General features: G+C 37.8%; 3 protein-coding genes across 3 annotated transcripts; 1 reads left to right on the forward strand and 2 right to left on the reverse strand.

Annotated features, from left to right (window-relative positions):
* Positions 1 to 534: 534 nt before the first annotated feature.
* Positions 535 to 12,587, reverse strand: prtfdc1a (phosphoribosyl transferase domain containing 1a). The gene is made up of 9 exons (XM_055151012.1): positions 12,468 to 12,587; positions 11,391 to 11,497; positions 11,135 to 11,318; positions 8,824 to 8,889; positions 4,580 to 4,597; positions 3,769 to 3,851; positions 3,019 to 3,065; positions 2,818 to 2,894; positions 535 to 632 (listed from the first exon to the last, which is right to left on the reverse strand). Exons 1-9 carry the CDS (start codon positions 12,498 to 12,500, stop codon positions 585 to 587), a joined length of 663 nt encoding a protein of 220 aa, XP_055006987.1. The 5' UTR covers positions 12,501 to 12,587; the 3' UTR covers positions 535 to 584.
* A 1,378-nt stretch (positions 12,588 to 13,965) lies between these two features.
* LOC110165547 (enkurin-like) lies at positions 13,966 to 19,475 on the reverse strand. Its single transcript, XM_055151011.1, has 5 exons — positions 19,143 to 19,475; positions 18,874 to 19,019; positions 17,364 to 17,575; positions 16,620 to 16,766; positions 13,966 to 14,259 (listed from the first exon to the last, which is right to left on the reverse strand). The coding sequence occupies exons 1-5, from the start codon at positions 19,223 to 19,225 to the stop codon at positions 14,086 to 14,088; spliced, it is 762 nt and encodes a 253-aa protein (XP_055006986.1). The 5' UTR covers positions 19,226 to 19,475; the 3' UTR covers positions 13,966 to 14,085.
* Positions 19,476 to 19,694: 219 nt separating this feature from the next.
* On the forward strand, positions 19,695 to 27,018 carry LOC110165518 (threonine synthase-like 1). The gene is made up of 3 exons (XM_020930718.2): positions 19,695 to 19,807; positions 21,026 to 22,411; positions 23,198 to 27,018. The coding sequence occupies exons 2-3, from the start codon at positions 21,053 to 21,055 to the stop codon at positions 23,999 to 24,001; spliced, it is 2,163 nt and encodes a 720-aa protein (XP_020786377.2). The 5' UTR covers positions 19,695 to 19,807; positions 21,026 to 21,052; the 3' UTR covers positions 24,002 to 27,018.
* Positions 27,019 to 27,584: the final 566 nt, after the last annotated feature.

Below are 27,584 nucleotides of genomic sequence, written 5' to 3' on the forward strand. Positions count from 1 at the left end.
ACAAATTTGGCCCCTGGGACTGAGTTTGACATGTCTGCCCTAGATTAACAATAAAAATGAGCTCACCTGTTGTAGCTCCAACTAAACCAACTCTTTCTAGTTTAGAGTGTGTTAAAATAAAGCTCATATTAAAGTATAACAAAACCTCAGACAGAGCAGTGCTTACAGTTTGCATCACACCCACAGAGATGTTAATGACATTAGCAGCTTTTATGTATATAATTGGTTTAAGTGTCTTGCCAAATGGCACAGTAGCAGTACACTCAGGACGTTTGAAAAAGTAAGAATGCTACCCCGCATGACACAAGAAAATGAATGGTTCTACGTATGTGTCCTGCTAGTAATTCGACATTATAATTCTATGAAATTAATCATGTCAAAAGTTATATTTTCCTCCATTTCCTATTTAAACACATTAAGTCACCGTTCTGAAGTTTTTCCTTCCACTCCACATTTTTATTGGTGCGAAAACATTTGTAATCAAAACATTCCAAGACTACAGTACGTACAGTGAAAATACCCACACAAGACTCCGCTAGCTCTGCCGCTAATCCACCAAGCTAACGTATGGTTCTCATTCCCCTTTAAACCTTGTACTTCATCTTCCCACTCTTGCTGATCACACAGATATGCTAAAAAGAGAAAAAAACACACTTAGGTCATAAAAATGTTACATAAATACCTCTCTCACAATATATTTCATTTTTAAGATCAGAAAAAGTGGCCATGGCTTAGCGTCTCGTGATGGCTAAATATTTGGCTAAGATTAGAGTGATTTAGCGTCTTCCTTGATGGGAAATCCTATGTACTGACACGGACTGACAACTGAGGCCATATGAGGGTTAGGTCTGTAGAATTTTGAAGGATAATCTACACGTTTGTTAATCTTAGTAGGAGAGAGCCAAGAGTTCAAGCTATTTTTCTTGTGTAGATAGCATTAGCTGTGATAATGAGATGCTAACCCTTGCATTCCACGCGCTGGCCTCCTCGGTGTTTTGTAATAAATACCCTCTCTACTTTTCAAACATGGGGGACATACAGTAAATGGTCATGTAACAGGTCAGAGAGGGCCAGAAGTCAAAAGTGGAAGTAAGGTTTGGAAATGACAAAGTGCATATATGTTTCACCTACTTATTCAAAGCGTAAACGTGTTCTGCAATGTTATTCTTGTATGTAAAGGCAGTTTGAATAGCTGACAGACATATTTTCCCTTCCCATTACTAAGCAGGTCCATATTCATCACTGAAAATTATGGAAATGTTGAAAATTTCTTGAAATGAAATAGCGCTATGACACATAACTTTGCGGGGAAAGTTTTTGGCTCCGTAAAATTGTCCCTCAACAAATGGTTATGGGTTTAATGGTTGTATATTACATAAAATGGACCCTAGCCATGTTATAATGTTGTTATCTCATCAAAAAAATACCTGGAGTTGTGTTTTGCTTCATTCACGCATGTTTGAGTAAACCTTTATCATTAGTCTGTCTACACCTCCAAAACTCAAAATGATTAGAGTTAGGGTTCCAACTTGTGATGTCATGAAGTTGTAGTTTTCAAATTAGCAGCTACCGTTTACATTTTGTTCAGCAAGGATTGGCAATTCCAGGGCTGAAATTGTGAAGGTGTATGGAGTTTGAAAACACAGTGGAGCAATGCCTGTATCAGAGGTGGTGACTTGCAAGTCGGGACTTGGACTCGAGCCAGACTTGAATCACTAGTTTTAGGACTTGAGACTTGACTTGATAAAAAGGACTAAGACTTTGGACTCTACTTGGACTTGAAGGTCAGTGATTTGGGACTTGACTCAGACTTGAGGCCTGTGACTTGAGAAGACTTGAGAACCACTTTAAAATCTGAGTTCTTTCTATTCTGACTGTAATGATTCACACTAAGATCTTGTCAAGACATTTAAAAAGGAAAAAATAACTGAATTCATTTCTACAACTTTTATATACTCTATAAATGCTCATTTATAAACTATAATTTTGTAAGTACAATTTATGTTAAAATTCATATAAATTGCAAAAATCTAAGCTATATTTGGGACTTTGGTTTAAAGACTTGAATGACTTGAAGCTCAAAGCAGATGACTTAGACTTGACTTAGACTTATGGGCCAGTGACTCGAGACTTGACTTGGACTTGCCTGTATTTGACTTGGGACTTGACTCGGACTTGAGGTCAAAGACTTAAGACTTACTTGAGACTTGCAAAACAAAGACTTGGTCCCACCTCTGACCTGTATTACCACATGACATCACAAGGTGGAACAGAGTGATTTCAGTTTGAGAGTTTTAAAAACTGCAGGATTTGTGTGTTAAAAATGTGTGACTGAAACAAAACACAACTCCAGGTCTGTTTGTGATGACGGATGAAAACAACATTATGAAATAGATCTGAAAACAGTAATGTAATATGGGCCCTTTAACAAACAAAAATCAACTGATGTCATTTCTGCTATCTGCTGCCAACCAGGAAGCGATACGATCAAATTCGCCAAAAATGTCAAACTAGCAGATACAAAAGATCTGGCTTAACTGCTGAGTATAATCATGTTAACTGCGTTTTAGTGAAATGTGTATTAACCTGTCAAATGCACTTCCAGTTTTCTCATTGGATTGACTAATTGTATTGCCAGCAGTTATATTCAAAGGTGTGTCCTCTGCTGTTGTCCTGGGGCACCTCGGCAGGCTCAGGTTCCCAGCACAGAACTGCAGCCCTTTGATTTGACATGTTTACTCTTCTCACTCATTCATTTAACCCTGTATGTAACAAACCATCAAAGGATCACATGGTGCATACTGCGGCCGGACTTACATTCAGATCCCGGAAGTACTCATTGTAATCCAGTGCATATCCGACGACAAAGTGGTTAGGGATTTCAAAGCCCACATCTATCAAAGTAAGTTATGGTGAAGAGAAGAATGCCTGATTAGAAAGGTTTCATTGTTGCTATAGGAGTATTATGGCAGGACTATTGTCATGATGAGCGTGAAAGAGTGTGGGACTTTCACTCACAGTCAGTCAGACTTTCAGCCATGTTGGGAACTCTTTTCACCAGAAGTCTGAAAGAGAGACAAGAGAAGATGTCATAAGATACAATTCACGAGAGAAATTATGCTTTTGTATGCTTTTGCTACTGTCTTATAACAATCAGAAACATTTGACAGTAAATTAAAATCAGAACATATTTTAGAACATTCTATACTGTATTTAATGCTGCTTACATTATATAGAATTGATATGTTTATATAAGATACACAAAGCACATCACTCTACATTATTCATTTGCTTCACACTAGTGAAAGTGTTACACCACCAACACACATCACATTTATATAGACAATGTGGGTGAAGTGTCTTGCTTAAGGACACTTTGCACTAGAGCCACTACTGCCTGACTGTGGCACATTGGTATTCCCAGCAGTCTCTCATCCAAGTTCTAACCAGGCCTGGCCCTGTTTAGCTTCTGAGATCTGATGAAATTGAGCATTGATAAGGACACATGGTCACAAAGTAAAAAGCGTAAAAGATACACATTACTTTTTAAAACTTGCTTTATACTTGCTCCAGTAAACATTTGAACAAAGTCCACTTATCATCGTGTGCTTTTCCAACCAGAAGCACTTGGACTTGGATTAGAATCTGTAAAAATGCACACAACTAAAGATAGTTGGTGTTCAGAAAGGATCAGAACATTTCACATCATTGGATGTATGAACTCTCTCACCCGGGTATTTCCCTCACAGTGGAAACAGCAACACTCACCCTGCGACTTTGACCATCTTGGGTTCAAAGGTGTGCACGTGCTTGAGAAGGGCCTGCATGGTCTTCCCTGTGTCCACCATGGCCTAACGACAGGGAAGAGCAGAGACATGAGAAGGGACAGACTGGCTCACTCAGGAATGTCTAACCACAGACACAGTGTCAATACTGCACATTGTTCTGCATGGAGAGAAGGGCTCCACACAGTCACAAAAGTATAGTTTTTAGAAAATCAGCTAATTCGGCATCCATTTATTCTATATCATACACATCATAGATGTTTAATAATGTCTTATCACAAATCTAAAAGTTCTGTTTCCAGTATGAGTTTCACTGATTGTTTCTGACAGATGAGTCACATGTTTCTTTTTCTAAAATGGTTACATAAGAACATAAAAGAATGGATCATTTGAACATATCTTATACACATTTAGTGTAATAAAATATTAAGAAATATTTCATGAAATACTAGAAATTATTTCATTTGCTGCATTGCTATAAAAAGAGAAAATTGCAAGATTCCAGTCGGGTTTTTTTGTGTTTTTTAATGGTACTTATCTGTTTTAGCAAATAATTGAGACCTATTTTAGTGCATGCAGGGATGAATCAAACATGTTCTAGGGTTTGAAGGACTTTGTGATGACCTTTCCTCCTTCGAAAGATTATTTTGAAAGAATGATTTGATTTCAATTGCTTAATTGCTCTGACCACAGAGGACGGTTGCCATAAACTGAAACCCATGAATCTGCACAAAAAAAACTTATAAAAGACCAGGGAACAAAACAGACCTAAATTAGTTCAGTTTGACACTCACCTCGACAACCAGCACACACTGTCAACACACAACAAAGAAAAGACACATTAGTAAAGCAACACCTTTAAGCTGTAGACACTTTTAAACAGTCAAATAAAGCCAAAACTTTCATTTGTTAGCGATGGTATCTATAGCAACCGTATTGGCCACCATCCTCCCTGCTCACAGACAGGCCATTCTCCTCCTCGCTGTAATGAACATCTGTGCGGGCTAAAGTCAGAGCTAAGTGTCTGGGTGTTGCGCACTTTTTTCCGCACCGGAGACTAAAATGGTGGCTTGTTCCCCGGGCATGGTTCCTCTATGGAGCTCTTTGTGCGCTGGGGTTGGTGGGGTTGGTGGGGTTGGGGTATCTATGGTTTGGGACAAGAGGTCGGAGAGAATGTAGGCGAGTGGCCAGTGCTCCATTCTACACCTGATGAAGTTACATAACAGAGGGGAGAAGACGGAAATATGACCTAACAGTTTTACAATGTCAAATAGAGAGACGTAAACAGAGCTCTACATATATTTATACTATAGTTTTTCCCAAATTTAAACATGCATTGTGTAACTTTTCCGGTGGAGGGTTCGTCAAATGCTTTTCTCCATGGAGATGTTATTGCTTTGTCTGGAATGTTTCACAGTATGATATGAAACCTTCCAAACCAGACTGAGTTCCATGTCAGATCTGTGGAGAGGCCACTTGACACATGCTCACAGTCAGGATGCCTGTGTCTCTAAGTATTTTTGAGCTATAAAACCACTTGTAATAGAATAAATATAAAGCAGAGCTGTATGTCATACTGTGGAACATTCCAGGCAGAGCAGTGACATGTCTATTGAAACAACCAACCAAAAGTTGCTTAATGCACCTTTAAAGGGACAGTTCGGTCAGTGAGCCAGAGTGTTGGAGGCATGTGAACACACGTTTTTAAAAAATTCCATCCAGTCCTTGTATTTGCAGAGGTCGCTGGTGCTAGGCTAGTGCATGTCTATGGCCATAGTTAGCTTGCCGCTAAAAACAGTCTTACCCACTCCACAAAACACCCGAAGCAAATCTATGATTACACCAGACTGTCCAAGTAAATGTCTGTGTCGATAGAATAATGTTAGAAATAAAACTAACCTTGCATCGCATGAATCATCGCATGATGAGGGACTATTTTCTCATATATCAGTCCACTGCAGCCAAGCTTTCTATCAAGAAGTACAACTCTCTGCTGCTGCTCAGACATAAATCCTTCAAATGCAAGGCTGGTTTTACTTCTAAAATTATTCTATTGACACAGACATTTACATCTGCAGTCTGGTGTAATAATTGCTCTGCTTAGGGTGCTTTGTGGAGTGGGTAAGTTTTTAGCGGCAGGTTAACTATGGCCATTGACATGTACTAGCCTGGCACCACTGGCCTCTGCAAATACAAGGACTGGATGGAATATTTAAAAAAGTGTCTCCACACGTCTCCAACACTCTGGATAACTAGGAAATGAGGTCCTATGTCCAAAATTTCAAACTGTCACTTTTAATATTCTGATTATTCTATTTGTTATTAAGAATTGTTTTGTATTTTATCTTTGAGCTACAGTGTCATATGATTTCCTTCATGGATCAATACAGTTTGTCTAAGTGTTTTGTAATCGCTGTATCATATTTCCATTAAAAGGTTTTTTATGAGTATGTCTGGATCATTAAACAGCCAGCCTGGTATTACAGTGTGTTTTTCAATTTGCTAGATGAGAAAAGAAGCCATTCTACAGTTCCGTCTAGCTTAAGGGTAAAGTTCAGTGAGCTCAATCAAGTGTGTGTAAAGTATTCTTTTGTTATCCCTCTGTATATTGAGTTTGGAAATACTGTATAAAGTTAAGAGTTTCATTCAACCCAGCCCTGCTGTATTCTCACAAAACACCACTAGTTGCTGTTGGAGGTTTTCAGATTCTAAGATGTGATGATGTCACACTCCCAAAGAGGGACAAGATTTCAAGGATCACTTGTCAACTTGTTACTTGTCAATGATGCAAAAGTGTATAAGTTCATAAGCATGCAACTTGGGTTCACTGTATGTGTCTGTATTAGTTTAAAAATATAATTGCCCTCAATAAAATATTTTAAGGAATGTGAAACAATTTTTTTAAAATTAAATACTAAATGTAATTACAGATTTAGTGTAATACTTACACATACTTTTAAAAAAAAATTTACAGTCATTTAAAAAATGGGACTATAAACTAACTATAAAAAGTTAGGAAACCATTTACCTCAAATTTTTTAAATGACTGCTTAATTTTTGGGGTTTAAGCAAATTCCTGATTAAATGTTGAACCTGATCAGTTCTGTTAGTGAGCAGAACTCAGAATTGTTTTTATTACAACACAAGTCTGCACTTTGCAAAATATTGTGAGTGCAAATAAATAATTGTTGCTACTAATCTTTCACATACTCCAGGGTTTAGTAACAGTACCAAAAAGATTCAGACTGCATCCAATTAAATGAAAAGTATCCACTTTTTGCGATATTTGAACAGTGTATGCAGTCACTCAGTCACACTGAGAGATAAAGGGTTACAAATATTTTAAATAAAATTTATATATATATATATATATATATATATATATATATATATATATATATATATATAGTATTATTATTTTTTTTTTTTTTATTTTTTTACGTTTGAAAAAATATGAATGAAAAATGATGGCTGATAAACATATATCAGGCTCTAATGGATGGAACTAAAATTTATCCAGCTTGCATCAAACATGGAAGATATTTCATTTTTTGTGATTTATGAGTATGAAATGCATTGACTTTATGAAAGAAATACTTACCCATCAATTAAAGGGGTAAAGATATTTGATAAATGAAAATAAAATAAACATTTAAAATATGGATCATAAAAAGAGAGAAAAAATAATATATAAAAACGCCTGTAATTGAACACATGCATGATAGAAAGGTTTAATACCATGCTGTGAAACATTCTAAGCAAAGCAGTAACATCTCCATGAGGACAAACATGTCCTCACTCCGATCAGAAAAGTTACATATTGTGCCTTTAAATCAAAACTGCCTGCAAGATCTGAGTGCTAATTTTGGGTGATAATTATAACCACTACCCTTTACTGTCATCCATGTTATCCTATTTATGCTTTATTCATTTCAACATCCCTCCCTCGCCTGTCGATTTCAAAGTCCGCTCCTGTCATCATATCTACTCATCATCACACTCTGACCTCATCTCTCTGTAATTAACTGGCCTGGACTTAACTCTGTCGGTTCAGTCTACTCCAGTGCGAGCTCTGCCAGCGTGGATGTCATACTCACATATTTGTATTGTGAATTACAGCAGCTCTGGATGGAGGCTGGCGTTTAATACGTGGAGGCTGGTGACAGATTGTAATAAGAGCGTGAACCTCAGTGAGTGATTCATGCCTCTGTCTGACTCACCTATTTCAGCAGTGTGCATGCTAGTGGCTAAAATATGAATGAAACTTTTTACAAGGTGATAAGGCAATGGGGTGCTGAGTTGTAACTGCTATTGTAGAGTTGTGTAAGCGAGTTTTGATTAGAAGGTCAAGTAAATAGTGTCTAAAGCTGTTTCTCAAACTGTAGTACGTGTACCTCTGGTGGCACATGGGGCCCTCTGCAGTTTAAGCATTTGTTTATTATATAGACAAACATTTGGGTTAATCACATAGACTGTATAAAAGAAGTGGACTAAGCGAGTGTGACGTCACCCATAGTGTTCACAGCGCCACTCAAATGAAGCTCACAATGCTCATGGTTACAGGAGTGAATCTGGAGCAAGGTGTTATGAATAGGATATAGGAAAAATTCAGGATCATGTAGAGTGGGTTAATTATATGAACATTTTAAGACCAAAATAACGAGGCTCACTGCAGCAGGTACAGAGAAGGGCGAAAATATCCTAATGTCAATTGGAGCCAGAGCCAGAGCCAGAAGGAGCCGGAAGAGCCTCCTGTAGAACTTCCTATTTGGCGTGCGGAGACTAGCCTAGACTCTACCAATTAGAACAACTTAAAGCATGGTTTAGTCTCACTTTCGATCTGTTTTAGCTAAGTTAGACTTTATAAAGTCTGGGTTTAAATCTGGTGCTATTTGGAGGGTCAAATATTATCTAAGAAAGTACCTGAAAAGAACATGTGAAAAGTTTGAGAACCACTGCATTTGTACAGTTATGTATAGTGTTTGACAGTTTGACAGCGCCCCCTGGAGTTCACTTGTGATGTGAGGATATTACCCACCTTTCCACGTAAAAAGGACAGGTCTGTGTTCCCAATGATGTGCAGGTCTTCTGTTGACTGGTCATTCTAGAAAAAAAAACAAGAAAAAAAAAACAGGTATTAATATATGAAATATAACTAAGGCAGTGGCTCAGACTTTTTTGCCTATGAACCCATGCTGCCGTTGTGCCATTGAGCAAAACACTTGATTGGTTGAGGTCAGAGGGGCTAATCAGTCTGCCCCAAAAGCAGCTTATCACCTCCGTGTGTGGAGCACCAAATGTGCAATATAAACAGAACACAACAACATAACACCATTAGTGTCACTGATTCATCACTTTTTCGGTTCCAAAATGTGCAACTCTGGATGCTGTCTACGTTACTTCTGTCTGACAACTTGACTTTATCAGCACAACTTGTAATCACAGCCTTTTTTACTAGTCTTGCATTAACCACTTCAATGAATTCAGGTTTGGACAAATGTGCATTGGAAGAATATTGGAAATGACAATTGTTTGTACAGTTGTGTCAGTAAATGATGGCTTCTGAGTCAGGTTTATGTTTCCTCCCTCACACTGTTAAAAAAAACATCTACAAACCCAACCTAGAGTATCCACTTCGTTATTACCAAATCCTTTCACTGGACGTTTTCTTCATATTTTGCAGAGTTTCGCACTGACACTCTTTGCTTTCATAAAATCCTCAGTGGTTTGGACATTTCATTTAACGCAACAGCCCCAAAAAACAATAGCGTCATTGTTTTATTGCCAAAAAATGAAGGCTGATCCTCCCCTTTGTTGTCCAGGGATACAAAGAATGAGCCACACGCAGGGGTTTCAGCAAGGGCTCAGATATCACACATTTAAATAAAAACTCTATGACATTTCTCAGACGTAACGGTCCAGTTATCCATTCCAGGTGTCACGTATTATGAGCATGTCTTGTTTTAATTATTGCAGTGTTTTCATCACACAGAGCTCGAGTAAGTTGTCAAATGTCTGCTGTAAGAGTGAAGTTGTCCTTGAAATGTCCTGTCTGTAAGTGAGTTTAGAGTGGACAACAGTGACATCTACAGGCCAAGGTGTAGGAGGAGAAGGAGAAGGGTTAGTTAAATGTGACTCAGAGGAAATTTATATGTCTGAGGAGGTTTTGCATGTATGTTTGAGTAATCTAGAGATCTCTTCCAGGCCCTATTCACAAGCCTATGTCACTCATGTTCCCACACAGCAATTTTAAATAGATTTACTGTACAAAAGCATGGTACAATATACTACAACTTCACAAACCTGATGGAATGCGATGGTGATCTAAATATGTGTTAGCAATGAATACTCCATAGAAGTGTAATACCTCCTCTTTAACTTCAAAACTGTTTCAACATACCTAGAATAAATACTAAATTAATTATCTGGATTCTTTTGTACTTTGTGAAAACCCATGTTGAAAAAACTACTTCTTCTATGTTGTGTTAAAAATAGGCCTATGTTTTCTAAGAATTTAATTTGACTGACCTGGAGGCAAGATATTTCTTTTGGAGTAGTGTGTTTTTAAAATTTTATGGTTTGTTTTGGGATCATTTAAAAAGACAGAAATATTGTTGACCAGAATTTAAATTGCAGTTCCTCAAAGCATCCAGTGTAATATTCATTCACACAAACAAAGCAGATGAAAGGAATAGGATGTAGAATTTATAGTTCAAATTTCATAAACAAGTTATAATTTGGTGTTTTGGGTTTCGAGACGATTATCCAATTTGAAAGCAGAATGAGACTCATATGAATCTCTCAGTGGGAAATAAACCTAAAATGCATCTCTCTGATCTGAATGGTCACCACCTAAACTCCAGAACATGCAGCCAGTCATGAATCAGTGCTAGTGCAGCCTCTGCAGCTCAGGGAGGGAATTCTGAAGGTTCTGAGCTTTCACATGAGGAATTTTCTGTCCATATATTAAGAATGAGACAAACTTGGAAGTGTCCTCTATCTGCATGTTATTGCTTATCTTCAACTTACTTTCTTGTACTTTTTACAGAGACTACATGTACCAGGTAACTCTTGTATTGTAATGTTAAAGTGCGTGTACCAGGTAACTCTTGTATTGTAATGTTAAAGTGCGTGTACCAGGTAACTCTTGTATTGTAATGTTAAAGTGCGTGTACCAGGTAACTCTTGTATTGTAATGTTAAAGTGCGTGTACCAGGTAACACTTGTATTGTAATGTTAAAGTGCGTGTACCAGGTAACTCTTGTATTGTAATGTTAAAGTACCTGTATTGTAATGTTAAAGTACCTGTACCAGGTAAGTCTTGTAGTGTAATGTTAAAGTGTGTGTACCAGGTAACTCTTGTAGCGTATGAACTCCACGCGTGTCTCCAGATACTTGTTGGAGTTGCGTCCCAGGATCTTGATGAACTCCACCAGGTCTGCACAGAACTTGTAGCCTCCCTTCAGCACACACAGCACCATGATATTATTGTCCCAGAAGTCCTCCATGATGTAGTGGGCCAGACGCTCTATTCTACACAACAGAAACACATGAAACGGGTATTATGTATTAGGTGAAATTGAAATCATGAAAATGTCAGTCTACCTGTTCATGATGACCCCATGTGGGATGTAGACATTTTCTATATCTTCGTGGTAGTGCTCCGGGTATGTGAAAAGATCCAGACTGTATCCAGGCCACTCATCCTTTATCTAAAAAAAATGAAAATTTTGTTCTATGGCAAAAAAGTTTCAATATCAAATCTCAATTTCATTTCTCTCCAGCGACTAGGTCAGGAATCGGAATACACTAGACGGTTTGCAAAAACCCCGGAGGTGTGAGTTCGGGCACCAGCCAATCACTGAAGAGCCATATATTCTGTGTTGTGAATGATTCCTGAGATTGAGGATTTAAAGCCGGAATAAAGAGAATGTTTGGTGAGTTTTTCAAGAGGAAAGACATTATTGCCCTTCTTCCTATGGGATTTGGGAAAAGCTTAATATACCAGTTAGCCCCATTAGGTTTGACAGTTGGTTAAATGAAAAAAAGTATCTGCCTACCCTCAAGAGAACGAATTCTAACACTGCGACGTCAGAGGGTTTCTACGAAGTGAAAGTGATGCTAAAAAAGTATGACAATAGTAGTAGTAGTAGTAGTAGTAATAATAGTAAGTCATAGTATGACATGAAGTGCTTATATCTGCATTTATATCATTTATATTTACTCAGGTATAGTATTTACTCAAGTATAGCAAATTGTAAATTGAAAAACATGAATTCTTGAACAGGGTCCTCTCTCCTCAAACATGACCTTCAATTTAGTCTCCATGGAGATAGATACTTTTAATGCCTTACAGTGTAACATTCCAGGAAAAGCTACAGCATCTCTATGGAGACAAGCTTGTAGCAAACCCTCCACCAGAAAAGTCATGCACTTTTAATATTCATTTCTACTCATGTCATTATTGTTACTATATTACCATTATTACTACTGCGTGTACTACTACTTGGCCTGTCGTGCTCCTCCAATTGTCACTAAAACACCTAGTTTGCTACTTTTACTACTACCATTACTACAGATACTAATACTATTCCCATATCACAAATACATTGCTCAGTAAAGCTTGACCCAACATGATATCTGAGTACTATTGAGTTGAAAATAACTTTTAATTCAACTTACCACAATACCTCTTTTGACCCCTCCGTTTTCCATCTTATTTTCCTCAAGTGCGATAAAAGCAAAGCAAAAACACACAGTTGTAGCAGATAGAGCGTAGGATCACACTGCAGTCATTTGGACAACAGCACAGAGCTGTTTCAGTCACAGCGAATTACAACTAATCAGCTTCATGTGATGCTGGCTTCCTGTGGCCACTGCACAGGCCCCTAGATGAAGGAAGAGGAGGAGGAAGAGGAGGAGGAGGAAGGCATTTCAGTACAAGACCATACCCACATTAGCAAAAACTGCCCAAAAAAACAAAACAAAACATTGTCCGGAGATCCATTGTCCGAGGCCCCCACCTTCAACTGCCACCCAGATCTCTCTGTGGATATGGATTCTACCGTGGGTGGTGGGTCCACGGGAGGATGGCCCCACCTATGGTCATATGAAGCTTTAGGTACTGACTGAAAGGACAAGATGGTGGATACAAGCAGTTGAAATGAGTTTCCTTCGCAGGGTGGCTGGGCGCTCCCTTAGAGATAGGGTGAGGAGCTCAGTAACACAGGAGCTCGGAGTAGAGCTGCTGCTCCTCCACGTTAGGAAGAGCCAGTTGAGGTGGCTCAGGGATCTGTTCTGATGCGTCCTGGGCACCTCCCTCGGGAAGTGTTCCGGGCATGTCCCACCGGGAGGAGGCCCCGGGGAAAACCCAGGACACACTGGAGGGACTATGTCTCTCGGCTGGCCTGGGAACGCCTCGGGGTTCCCTTGGAGGAGCTGGAGGAAGTGTCTGGGGTGAAGGAAGTCTGAGAGTCCCTGCTTAGACTGCTGCCGCCGCGACCTGGCCCCGGATAAGCGGAAGAAAATGGATGGATGGATGGAATAGATTTTAACAATACATTTCCTGGAATCTGTGATTAATAAGTGCTCATCATCCCATAACCAAAGTTCACCTCTTGTAGTTCCTTTATGCTCAAACTGTGTTAAAATAAAGTAGTAACACTGAGCTGCACACAGAGCAGTGCCTCTAGTTAGCATAAAACCCCCAGGGAATGTTGCTGACATCACAGGCGGCTGAAAAACATTGCGGATTTCTGAGGTGAGAGAAATTTAATTTTGTTCTAAATGACATGTGACCACTGAGCTTTTTTGTTTCAGATGTGTCACTGAAAAAAAAAAAAAATCTGATTGGATGATCGACCTGCTTTGTCCGGGTCTGAGACGTGACGGAGGAAGTGGAGACCAGACTGATATCACTCTATAAAACTACAGAGAGATATCATTCAGTATTTGCCATTTAGGTAATTATCCTAGGTCAGTAGGCAAGAAATGAAATAGTAAACACTGATATTTATTCATAATTCGTGATATTTTACCAGATTGTAGATTCAAAATGTAGGGACACAATTATAATTTAGTAATTTCCAATAATATAAAAGCATATACAAAAACTATCCAATTAGGAGTTACCACAATCACATTTATTATTATGCCGAATTATTAATGAAACTCCCGAGGTAATATTCAGCTACCTTTTTGTGGTAATTGAATTGATTAAAAAATTAAATGATGAAGTCGTTAAAGCTGTTAAAGCATTGTCTTTATTCTCCTGTTCTCTGTGCAGAAGCATCTGATAGTTCTAGTTTTCAGAGATGTAGATGACTTTAAACCTCTCAAACATCTCTATTTTCTTCTCCAGATGCTTCATGTCGGCCTCCAGGCGCTCCTTGTGGGCCCGTTTGGACCATGTGTCGATGACCACGGACAGGCCCTGGTACTCGTGATGGATCCGGTCCCAGTTCTTCTTCAGGCCCTGTAAAAAAATGACACAGCAGGTTTGCAAATGTGCAGTCATCACCACTGATAGTTAAGTGAGATGGTAATTGCATTTAAGTTCTGGGTAAGAAAAAATGCTAATTCTACAGCTAGATTTCATTGTGTTTAATTTACTGACTTTAATTATTATTGTTGTGTGGTGCGCTCTGGATAACTGTGTTGTTTTAAAAGTGTAATAGAAATAAAGTTGGATTGGACTGGAATTAAAGTCCCACTGGGAAACTACACTAATAAAAGTACTTTTTTTTTGTATTTTGGTTGTCTTTATTGCAATGGAAAACTTTGTAAAACTTATTGTGAAAAACGTATCCTTGTAAGCGGCACAAACTTTACTTTTATTAGGCTTGAAACAAAGCCTCCTTCTCCTTGTTTCCGTGGAAATGTTGTTTCTTTGACTATAATATTCCACAATATGGCATAAAACTTATATGTCTATGAAAAATGTTCCAAAGTAGGGTTTTAACTTTCTGTTTCTATACTGATGTGCCACCTCCAGAAAGTTACACACTGTTGCTTTAAATCAACTACTAACACTGTATCTGCAATTGATAATAATAAAAGAATATAGGTCCTACATTCTATTTTTCTTCTATTGATTCCTGTAGTAGTAGTAGTTTATTTTCTTCGGTCAGTTATCATAATCATGCATCATATAACAATGATTTAACAAAACAAAACAAAAAACAAAAAAATAATAATTATGCAGTTAATGCATATAAATAAAGTTATTCTGTAGACCGAAGGGGTTTAGGCTGAAGTTTAACACTTGTTTTGCCAAACCCTATTAACATATAGAATAGGATACAAGATGGCAGAACTATTTACAGAAAACAACAACAAAAAAATCCTCTTTTATGAGAGCAGGAAAGAAAATGTCCTAAATGTTATAGTATACACTTACACAATACAGAACACAATCCAATATATGTTAATGTTCATACACACACACATTCTCCCTGTACATGTTAATTTTTATACCTGTTGGTTTATATTATACACTTAAATATATAAATATAATTGGGGGTTAAAGTTAATCTGCAGGTTTGATGGAGTAAATATGATTTATTGTATTTCTCTATATTTCTCTATAATTTTAGTCATATATATTTTTTCAAATGTGTAAATTGTTTTAGAGCCTTTTAAAGTTTCATCGAGACTATTCCACAGATTAACACCTCTGATGGAGAAACCTCTGTATATTATTACTACTACTGCTGGTACTACTATGTCTATTTTTTGAAAAGAATCTGCTAGGCCTAAATATATAACTTTACTTTACTTATTTTACAGACTCAGGGTCCAAATTGGACATACATGGACATACACTTATAATATATTATATTCATATATAAACTCACCAGCACAAACACACACATACACAGACAAACACATATTTAAAAAAAAATAAATACAGTGATGTAAGGTTTGGTAGAATTAAAATACATACAGCTGGCTCTTCCAACATTTCCAGTTGTCAGAAAAATATTGGGTTTTACTTTCCTTAATATCAGTCAAGCATATTATAATTCAATGTCTTGATTCATTTAATCAACACATACATTTATACATGAGGTTCTTCATTAGAGCCTGGAACGTGTGAATATTTGCAGTCACAAACAAAGCACTAGCTCTTTCCCACCCTGGAGTCTTTCAACGTATTCTGAGAGCATCATTATATGTCACCTTAATCTTATTCATCTTTGCTTTGCTGTAATTACACCATAGATGAGCTGTATACAGTGGAGTACAGTATGATCTGAAACGAGTCATTTTGACATAATTTGTACACATATGGAATTGATGTGCCAGCATACAGTTTGCAACACTGACGCTGGATGTTATCATCATCTCAGGATCACAGGAGTAATTTCTAATAATATGGCCGAAGTATTTTGTTTTTGTTGCATTAGTCAGCTGATTATGATTTAAATAAAAAGAGGGGAAGCTTAATTTTTGATCCTCCTTGGTCCTGGCAATCATGATAACACTCTTTTTTGATATACTCACTTTATCAGCACATACAAGTGTCATTTTCTAGCTCAAATTGCTTTATTCTCTGTATCTGTATTTAGGTTCTTATACCAACCACTTGTACCAACCACTCCCTCACAGAGTGACCAGTCAGCAGTGTAATATGGTCAAAGTGTCTTGCCCAGGCACACAGTGGTAATGTGAGTTAGGAACCAAATACCTTTCTGGAGTTGGGCAAATTCTAAACTAAGTAGGCCACAGCTGACAAACATTTTACTAAACGCCATATTGCTGCAAATGTACTGCAACTGAATAGGAAATCTAAAGAAAAGGCTGTGTTGTGATGTTTTGTGCCTGTCTGTGTACCTCGAGAATGTCCCTCCTCTCCTCCTCAGACAGCTGCTTCATGGCCTGCTTCTCTCTCTGCTCTTTCACGTAGTTGTCATAAAGCTCCTGAGCCTTCTGCTTCTCTGTGTTACGGTGCTGGAGATACGCCGGGACTTTACCAAAATCCTGTGCAGAAAATGACAAAATAATGTTCTGACACCACCATTTGTACACCTTAAATTTCATATGACACGTTTTCATGATTTTCTAATTATGACTTTGGTGGTTTAGTGAGATAGTACACGTGGTCAATATTTAGCCTAGTTTTACATCAATTAAGTGGCAGTTTGTGAAGAAAATTTGAGAAAGTACAATTTGAAAATGCCAATAATATTCCACAATAGGGTATTAAACTTATCCAAGCAAATGATGCTACCAGGCCAAGTTACATGTCAGATCTGTGAAGAGGCGACCACTCATATTCTTTTTGACAAATTAAACAAGAATCTAACAAAATAAAGTTGTTCTCTTCAGTTAATATTTGCAAAATCATAACTGTTGAGTAAAATAAACAAGCTATGGTCGTTGTTTACAACATAGTTGCTAGGAAACAACAATGGAATGACCTCTACGTATGTCACATCTACTGCCCATGTCCAACTATACCAAAATGTTTCTTCAAAAAATCGTCTATATAATTATGTTAAATTTTAGATTTTAGTCAAATTGTAAGTCTAACCTAGTCATAAGCACTTTAATTGATCCACAAAAATGTGTAAATACCGTCTTTTTAATGTACTTGGGGACCCGACCGGAGTTCTCCAGCTCCTCCCTGTGGCCCTTGTGGGTGTCTACGCTGATGGGCTTGGGTTTGGTAGTTACAAAAGTGCAGGTCTTTATGAAGTCTCGTTTGGTCTGGATGCCCATCGGAGGGATTTCTGTGTGCGTGGGAACAGGAGGCTTCCTCAGAGGGTTGATACGGCCTTCTTTTACCTCTAGAATTATGTCAAAACACATTCAAATTAACACTGTGAAACTCTATGCCCAGTATAATATTAATATTGCTTGTTCATTAAAACACACAAACGCTGCATAACAGCACAAACAGGGATTTGTCTATTTTCTCTATCTTTATTTCTGTGATGCTTATCATTCCATTGCCTGGCAAATCTTGAATGAGATCTCTCTCTATGATCAGACAGACTGATATGAGTCAGGGGGATATCAGCATTCTCAAAGTACTGAAGAAGTGAGTATTCTGGATCCCAGTAAAATCATTCCAGTGTCCTAAAATGTCCTAAAATGCCTGACTAATATTCCCCCTGACTACTGCTAATATTATCCCCAATTCAAACGGAATCTATGTCTGAACCCTTTGTGAAGCTGAGACTGTAGTTTTTCTGTCTGATCTACTCAGATTATAAGTGATAACACATACAGTGTAATTACGCATAGAGGAAAATCAGATTTCAGATCACACTTTTTTAGCAGAATGGGCTTTTGTTGGGTCTTAAAATTCCCATTTGAAAGTTGAATATATTTGAAAATAAGATTTTATAGACTCACTTGTTATACAACTTAATACATACACTGAAAATACATAATCTGAATACTCATTTTAAGTAACTGTATTCTGCTTTTTGGTATTTGGAAGTGTTCAGAACAGTTACTTTCCTAAATTAAAAGGAATTGATGGTGGTACTTCATTATGCAATTTTGTCTTTGATCTGCACGATATTAGTAAGAAAAAAAAACACAGCTCCTGTAATATGTGCATGTGTGATTTAGCGTCTCATAATAAGCATAAATGAATACATAACAACAAAAAGTAGTCTGTAATTATATGCCATGTTTTTTACACTAATATAATGCAGCTCAATGTAAAAGTATCCCAACTATTCGTTCTAAAATACATTTTAATGCAGGTATGCAGTATTCTGTAACTAAATACATTTTCAAAGTATTCTTCCCATCACAGTTTTTATAAAGTCCAAGCAGAATCCATTAAAAATGACTAAAATATGATCAAATGAAGTCTTTTGTTTGGTATATAAACTTAATTCTATCCAGAATGATTGATTTGACAAGAAATACAAGAGTTATAGATTTCCAAATGCCAACAAGCTTGATATCTTTTTTCATCAGATGAATTATCATAAAACATTTATAAATAAAAAGCCTATTTTGAATCAACATCAGGAGCAAAACTTGAGCGGAGTTTCTGCTACTACAGTTTCAGAGTAAACTCCACCCCACAGAGACGGAATGTGTTTCTGTTGTGAAATCAGCTTACTGTCTGGTAGTTTCGGCTCTTTTGAGTGTTTCTTGAGGAAATTCTCTGGAGAGGGAGCCTCTACTTTAGCGGGGCCCATCGTCCTCATAGGTCTCTTGGGAAGCTTCTCTTCTTGGATCACTGCTGGCCTGAACTTGGACACATACCTTTGAAAAATGCAAAAAAGCAAAGTTATTTACTGTTCTGTCGTTTGAGAATTTGACAATAGCTAGCTTTAGCAATAAACAACCATAAAAACTAGTTTATTAGCAGCTCTTTTTACTCTTTACCTGGGAGGTCTCTCAGATTTGACCTCTTCCTTGGACAGAAGGTCGTAGACTCTTTCTTGAGGACGGTAAACATGAGTGGACATGTTGGACGATCACAAAATGCACTTTGGAAAATGAGTTTTTTATTTGACCGCGCGGGTGAAAATGCTCCGGGGACTCGTTTGATGACACGTCTGTCCGTTACCTAGCAACAGCGAGAGCCACGGCCGCGTTTGCGGACAGTCGGGAAATATATCACCTCGACTTATGTGTGATAAAATAAATATATATATAAAAAAGAAAAAAGAAAAAAGAAATAGAAAACTGAAACAAAGAAATGCTATGTAAAACAAATGGGCATATTTACATACATTGTTTAGTGAATACCGAAAAAGACTGTTTTACTGTTTTGCTTATTTATTGGATGTAAGAAAAAAAACAATAAACATAATTATTTATAACCCAATGTAATAATAGTGATAATAGCAAAAAAAAAATTTTTTTAAAGAAAGAATATAAATACATATATGAAAAAGTTAGCGTATGTATCATGTTTGTCCCTCTGGGCATTCCGTAGTTGTTTACATGCTAATGTCTTCCGCTCATGTGTGCCTGCTGCGTGGGCTGCCAAATCTTTGCAAAACTAGCCATTTGTTGAAAAGTTTTAGCGCGATTACGATTTTCAGGTAAAATTTAACCGCACGCTGTTCTAACATGATCTAAACTCCATTGGCTTAGGTTAAAGTTTAATACTTAATGTCTAAAACACAGCATGGGTCATTGGATATAAGAAGAAAATGTGACTTAGTTATGCTTCGTCCTGATCTTGACGACGTTACCGTAGTTGTACCTTTTGTTATTATGTTCGGGCTTTTTAAGACCAATAGATTACTTTACCCAACTCTGAACAACAGCTTGTAATGCAGGGCTAATAATATGTTATTATATGTGTGTATGTTTATTTTATATATATAATATTTTGTATTAAGCTAGAAAGGCTGCTAAAACACAATCACTTCATCTTCGCCTATTTACGGGTAGGGAAGGGTGACCAGACGTCCCTATTTACCCGGGGCAGTCCCAGTTTTGAGCAGCTGTGTCCCCTGTCCCAGCAGATTTATCCAAAACCTGTGATTTGTCCCAGTTTTGTACAAGAAATGTCCCAGGTGTCCATTTTTTGACCAATTTGATCCCTGCCAACAGTAAAAAAGAGGCATAAATTGTCATTTATTTAAGTAAAATACAGAAAAGGATACTTAACAATGACTCAAAAGTCAAATAAAATGTAACTATACTGGCTCGTATGTTAGTCATGAATGGGCCAAATGCAGTTCCTTTATTATGCACTAATTTCACAATTTTATTATTACCAACCACCCTAAAATGAAGGTGTCCCAGTTTTTGAGTTTGAAAATCTTGTCACCCTAAGGTAGGGAAAACAAAACACTATGGTTTATGCACTCTATAATAATGATTTGTTTTAAAGTAATAGCGTGAAGAAATACAGAAGAGGTGTAGTATTGTGATACAGTTACAGTTAAAGATGCACCATGTAACTACATGGTGATGGCATTGTTTTGCCCTGTTCCACGGTATGGCATTAAAGTTATCTATGTTCAAGTAAGGAGACAATTGACACCACAAGGTCAATTTACAGGCCAGATCAGTAGAGAGGCGAACTAGCTCACCATAAGCGCGCATGGTTTCCAATGTTTGTTTTTTCCATAAAAAAATATATATCTGCAGTTGAGTAAGTACAAGATAGGCAAGTTCAATGCCATACTGTGGAACATTCCAAGATAAGCAATAACATCTCGATATAATTTTGCATAATTACCTGTAATCATCATGCATATTACCATTATACTCTCAATTCTCTACTAAAACTATCTTTCTTTTTACAGGAGAGTCTGCTGCTCCACTCTATCACCATGCTGCGTTGTGCATTTCAACGCCTTGTCCATGCCCCTCCAAGGCTCCACTTTATCCGCCGGCTATACCTCTCCACCAGCACCCCAAAGAGAGACTCTCTTCTGGGGGACAAAAACATCTTGCTCATGGGCCCTCCTGGAGCCGGCAAAACTACTGTGGGCCGAATACTCGCTCACAAACTCGGACTCCCTGCTGTTGACGTTGACGATGACATACTCGAACCGACCTGGAATATGCCCGTAGCCGCCAAACTAGCATCTGTTGGAGGGCAGAGATTTCTTGAAGAGGAGGGTAAAGCTTTGTGCAATTTCTCTACTTCTGGGAGTGTAATTTCTCTTAGTGGTTCCAATCCCCTCGACACTTTGGCAATGCAACACATCAAGAGAAGTGGCATCGTAGTTTACTTAGATGTTGACGCAGAGGACATCATTCACAGACTCGCGAGGATGAAAGTTAACAGAGTAGTCGGCCAGGAAGCAGGAGTGCCGATGAAGAATATATTACGCTATAGAAAACAGTTTTATGAAAAATGGTTCGACATTCGTGTGCTGTGTGGAAGAGGTGAGACGGTTATGGACATCGCCAACAAGGTTTTAAATGCTTTGGAGTGGTATAACAATCCAGATAAGTTTATTTCAACACGAAGCAATGATACATCCAAGAGTGTATATTTCAGTGATGTTGTCGTGGACGGTTTGGCCAAAGATGGCGGCCTCTATGTGCCACAGAATGGCTTCCCGAAACTGGAAGCGAACGAGTGGGTACGGTTAATAGACAAGCCGTACCAGGAACGCACTTTTATTTTGCTGGAAAAGTGCATACACCCACGTGATGTTTCTGGACCACATTTGAAAACGATGGTGATGAAGGCATATGGGTCAAATTTTGCAAGTGAAGATGTAGCCCCAGTTAGACATTTAATGGACAATCAGTTCGTCCAGGAGTTATTCCACGGTCCCACAGCGTCGTTCAAAGATCTGGCATTACAACTGATGCCCCAGCTGTTTGCGCACTGCCTTCCTCCCATGTGTAATTTCCTAGTCTTGGTGGCTACTTCTGGAGATACAGGAAGCGCAGTGTTGAGTGGGTTTAATGCCTTGAAGGATGTCTATAAACATAAAACAGGAGTGCTGGTGTTTTTCCCTGGGGATGGGGTGAGTGAAATCCAGAAGAGGCAGATGACGGCAGCGTGGGAGGGGAACGTGCGAGCGGTCAGTGTGGGTGCAGACTTTGACTTCTGCCAGAGGAGCATAAAGCAGATGTTCGGGACACCAGAGTTCACTGGACACCTGGCTGTGGAGTATGGGACGCTCCTCAGTACGGCCAACTCCATCAACTGGGCACGGCTACTGCCACAGGTGGGTGAGACTTAGATGTGCATCGGGGTACCATCTGCCTCTCTCCATAGAGATGACTTTGCCGACAACTTTCTAAAGGATGACATTAAACTTGTCTAACTCCATAGAGATAATCAGGTGATGTCAGTTACAGGCAGGTCTATCATGATAAAAATTTTAATGCAATATATATTGCTACAGAGAAATACTGCGATAAATGATAATACTGAAACTACTTTATGCCATTGACACAAAAGCAGGCCAGTCCCAGTGGATCATCTTTTAAAAGCCATAGAAGTCACTTATTCAACCCTCTACAGCTCAAATATGATCATATTACAACAAAAATATCAAAGATCTACCCATTTTTTCAAAGAAATTTTCCCCTTGGTAAATATTGAGCCCAAAGAATTATTATTCCAGTTTTCATATACTGATGTAGTAATTATCATGACAGGCCTATTTACAGGTCAGATCTTTGGAGAGGTGGCCCCACTCACAGTAAAAATGTTTTTCAAGGTATTATTTTATAAAAAAAATAAATAAAATTGAATAAGTAATACGCGACACCAAGATAGATTATGGGGATCATAAAGTAACCTAAAGTTACATCATGCACCTTTAACTTGAATGAATTGCGTACTTATCACCTACACAGTTTTATCAACATCTTACTTAAACATAATCTGGTCAAAAAAATAAATAAATGATGTCAGTTTTATGAAGAACTTTATCAGTAAAATTTAATCTTCCTGCGCTACTCAGACATGTCTTTTATTTTTTCAACATATGTGTGCCCTCTTGCAGGTCGTCTACCACACCTCCTCCTATCTGGACCTTTGCCGCGGGGGCGCCATCAGCTTTGGTGATCCCGTGGATGTGTGCATCCCCACGGGCAACTTCGGCAACGCAATATCTGCCGTATACGCCAAGAGCATGGGCCTGCCCATCCGAAAAATCATCTGTGCCTCCAACCACAACCGTGTTATCACCGACTTCATCACAACTGGATCCTACAGCCTCCACGATCGTCCTCTCTTACCCTCTATCTCCCCCGCTATAGATATCTTGAAATCCTCCAACCTTGAAAGATTCATCTACCACATGTCCGACGGAGACGGCCATCTTGTCAAGGAGTTGTTCACATCTTTAGATCGACAGCAGCACTTTAGCGTGTCGGGAAATCTTCTTGGTAAGATTCAGGAAGAGATATCAGCCGGTAGCTGCTCTGAAAACGAATGCTTGGAAGCTATCCGCGGCGTTTACGAGAAGACTGGCTACTTAATGGACACTCACACCGCTGTGGCTAAAGTGGTCGGTGACAGGTTGCAAGATGGTTCGTGCCCCTTGGTCATCAGCTCCACGGCGCACTATGGGAAGTTTGCACCCGCTGTGTTCAAGGCCCTGGGAATTTCGAGCGTTCCAGAAAAGCCGGCGGAGCAGCTGAAGCGGCTGAGTGGGGTGGCGAGAGAACCAGAGATGCACATGGAGCTGATGAAGTGCCTGGAAAAGGGGAGCGGGCTGCAGCAGAGGAGCTGTGAGGCAGACTATGGGGAGATGGTGGAGGAGGTGGAGGAGATGATACAGGAGTCGTTCTTAAAAGTGGTTTAAAGGGCCTGTACCTGATTTCAGTGAGTCAGTAACATGTTTTAGTTTGAACTTTTAGCCCCGCCCACTTTGTTCTTTCTGCTGTCTTCTGTGATATTGCACCATGACCCAGAAACAACTCTCTGATATAGCCATACAGTTGTTTCATAATATTTTTCCAATCTCTGCTACTATTTGCTTTTGCTACACTTGAAAAAGCACAATGAATGAGAGTTAAGTGTCTGAGATGGTGTTAGGCAGTTGGCTGTTACATGAGAAATGCTACATAAAATGAATAGTTTATACAGTATATTACAATTTCTCTCTCTCTTTTTTAAATTTAGCAGCTTTTATTGTATATTGCGTGATGTTAAGAGCATTTATTTTGACACTGAGTTAAAATCAGGTACTGGCCATTTAAAGTTCACCTATGCTTTTATGCTTTTAATAATTTTTTGTTTATTGTTACTCATTTATACTTAATTGTATTTTGCCATATACTGTAATACTGTTACAGATTGACCCTTGCACACTGTCAGTTGTTTTACAGCATTAACTAAAAGAAAAAAGGGAAAGAATTATTTCAATTGAGCTAAATGGCGAGCTAGATGTTGTTTACATATGAGATTTTTATTTTTGTAATGTGTGGATTGAACAATGATGGCCTTTTGTGATGGTTAACCAGCTACGTGGTGACTACTACACTGCAAATTTCTCTGATCTGGCCAAGATTGTAAAACTTATATCAGGTTATTCATTTTGTTTTGAGAATTATTAGCTACTTACTAGTTCTGAGATGCTTAATTCTAGTCTAGAGGTAGTTTATTTTAAGATAACTTGTCAAGTAAAATGATCTAGCTGCATGGATATATATTTCACTACTTTTAAGTCATTTTTTAATAGATTTAAGTGTTTATATTTTAAATTTTGGCCAAGCTGTTTTGTAGTGATACATAACAGTTGCTTTAAGTCCAAAAGGTACATTCAAGATGCAAGATTCCGCCAAATGCTTTAATAACTTGGAGGTTTATAATGTTTCAGAAACAAAATTTAAAATAAAATTATAGATCTTTTGGTCAGTAGTTACCACAGAGCTGATTATTCCTCAGCAAGCTTTCAAACGTGTAAGTATAAATTGTTTTTGAAAAGAAAAATGAATGTAAATGTACTTCCTTAACCTGGGGGTGGGCAGCCAATTTTGAGCCCCAGAAAGTTGTATTTAAATTGAGTTTTACTGAGTATTACTAGCTTAAACATTTTCCATTTCCATTTCAATCTGATTAGTTTTTACGCATAGTCCAAGGTTTAAAAAAAAAAGTCAAAAAGTAGTTGCCCTTGTTACGCTTTGACATTTATAACCATGGAGTAACTGTAAAATCAATCAGTTCTGACCCATAAATTACTAGAATCAGACTATTTTTACATGCCTTAAGTACCATACCCTTTTAATGTAAAGTTTTAAGAGATTTCCTGTACAATGGAGTCTATGCAATAATTATGCTGCCTACAAATTTTGCGTCCTGGTCCACTAGAGGGGGACATGCACTACTGTACTGCACAAAGCTGTTGTGCAGTAAGATATGTCATTCATGGGTTATTTAATTTAAAATGTTTACTACAACTCTGGCTGAATCTATGCATATAACAACAAATCCACTGAACGTAATTAAAAGGCCGATATTATGGTATTTTCTGATCTAAATTATAATGTTGTTTCCATCAAAGACATACCCGGACTTATGTTTAACAGACAAACCCTGCAAATTTAGGCTCAGTTCTTTTATTAAATGGAAAATACTGTTCAACCTTGTGATGTCATGTAAAACAGGAAGTGCTCCAGTATGTTTTTAAGCTCCCTTTCAGTAGAATCATTTGGATCATTTCTGCACTGGATTTGCTTGTTTCTATTGAACTAAAAGTAAAAGGTAGTTGTTAACTTAAGAGTATTTTGAGATTCGGAGATGCAGACAGACTAATAATGAAGGATTACTCAAAACAGGATGTTGTGTTACGTTATTAGGTTATTTTTTCAGACGAAGAGTTAGTTTTTCATACCTGCACGGAGCCGCGTAACATAAACAAACTGTTGGTCTGAAAAAAGAACCTAATAACATAAAATATCAGAAGACCAAATGAACCTCTTTGGACTATTACGATGGTGTATTTATGAAGGAAACAACATTATAACAGGCCTTAAAGCTCACAAGAATCCATTTTGTGTAATATAGAACCTTTAAACACAATGCATTTCAGATAAACCGCATTGAAACAGAAATTATACCTGCAATTTAAAACTTTTAGCAAATATATTCAACCAAAGGTACCAGTTAAGGATGTTTTTGTCCGTAACAGATTTTGATGTTTACAGACAGTATTGAATGTGTCCCTGAATGAGCAATTAGAATGACAATATAACGTTGTTTATGGATTTTATTTCGGTCCCTAATATCAATACAGCGAACAATTGACGAGAATTTAAGTCCAATTTGTTTACGGCTATTTTTAAACAGCGTGACAAAGCATGTTTTCATTGTTTACTCCTGTCACTGCTTGGACTGCTTATGTTCTGTGCTTATTGTCAGGCCCGTCGACAGAAATTTGAGGGGCCCGGGGCAAGAAGACTCACATGGCCCTTCTCTAATAATAATAAATAGGCAGAGGTTCCAATTTTTTGGAGATTCTGGGGCCTGGGACAATTAGACCCCTTTGTCTACCCCTGTTGACTTCCCTGCTTATTGTGCTGAACTGATTTGTGTTCTCTTGCTGCTAGTTTGAGTTGTTAGTTTGCACGTTGCTTCAAATAGAACTGTGATAGAATAGATGTCTAAGCTACTAGTTTGTGTTGAAAGATTAGATAGATTAGATAGATACTTGTCTGCTTGAGCGATAAAATGCAGCTTTAGTTTACTTTATGATTTTCGCAATAGTTTGGGACCATGAATTTGTTTTTTCGTAATAAATACAGTATATGTTTTGTATGATTCAGTATTGTTCATGTTTTGTAATGTTTTCAGTTAGTAAAAGTGTTTTATTTAAAATTATGAACCGTTTTTGGTGTCAATTATTTTCTAAAGCTAGAACTGTCCAGATGATTTGCTACTGAAGAGAAATTGAGGAAAAGTTTGTAATTTTTTACTACATGCATTTTTTACTTTATGCATTGTCTACATCTGTGTTTCTCAAACCGAGGTACAGCAATTTGAGCATGTGTTTTATTTAAAGACACATTTATTAAAGTAGACCTATTCTGCAAAGAACATGGTATAGATGTTTCCCCTCACTATTTACTCATCTGAAGTTGTATTTGGAGTGATTTGTGCATCTTTAATTGTTTATTTTCAAGATGCCATATTCCCAAACAACATTTTGCCCACCACTTGTACACACCAACTGCTCTGTAATTACTACATTCTCTCATTTAATTTTTTAAATCAGGAATTCAGGTGGGATTCGACAGTGTCGCGTTGTCATTTGGGTACAAATGCTCGCATTGTTACGACTCACCTCTGCTAGGGACAGGGGAAGGAACAAATAACCACAATATAAAAATGGTAAAACTAAAGTTGTAATTTATTTAAAGGAATTGTTTAAAAGGTAAAACTAACAA

The sequence above is a fragment of the Boleophthalmus pectinirostris genome, unplaced genomic scaffold (assembly GCF_026225935.1).
Source record: "Boleophthalmus pectinirostris isolate CB_2022bp ecotype Guang Dong unplaced genomic scaffold, ASM2622593v1 HiC_scaffold_15, whole genome shotgun sequence".
Lineage (NCBI taxonomy): Eukaryota > Metazoa > Chordata > Actinopteri > Gobiiformes > Gobiidae > Boleophthalmus > Boleophthalmus pectinirostris.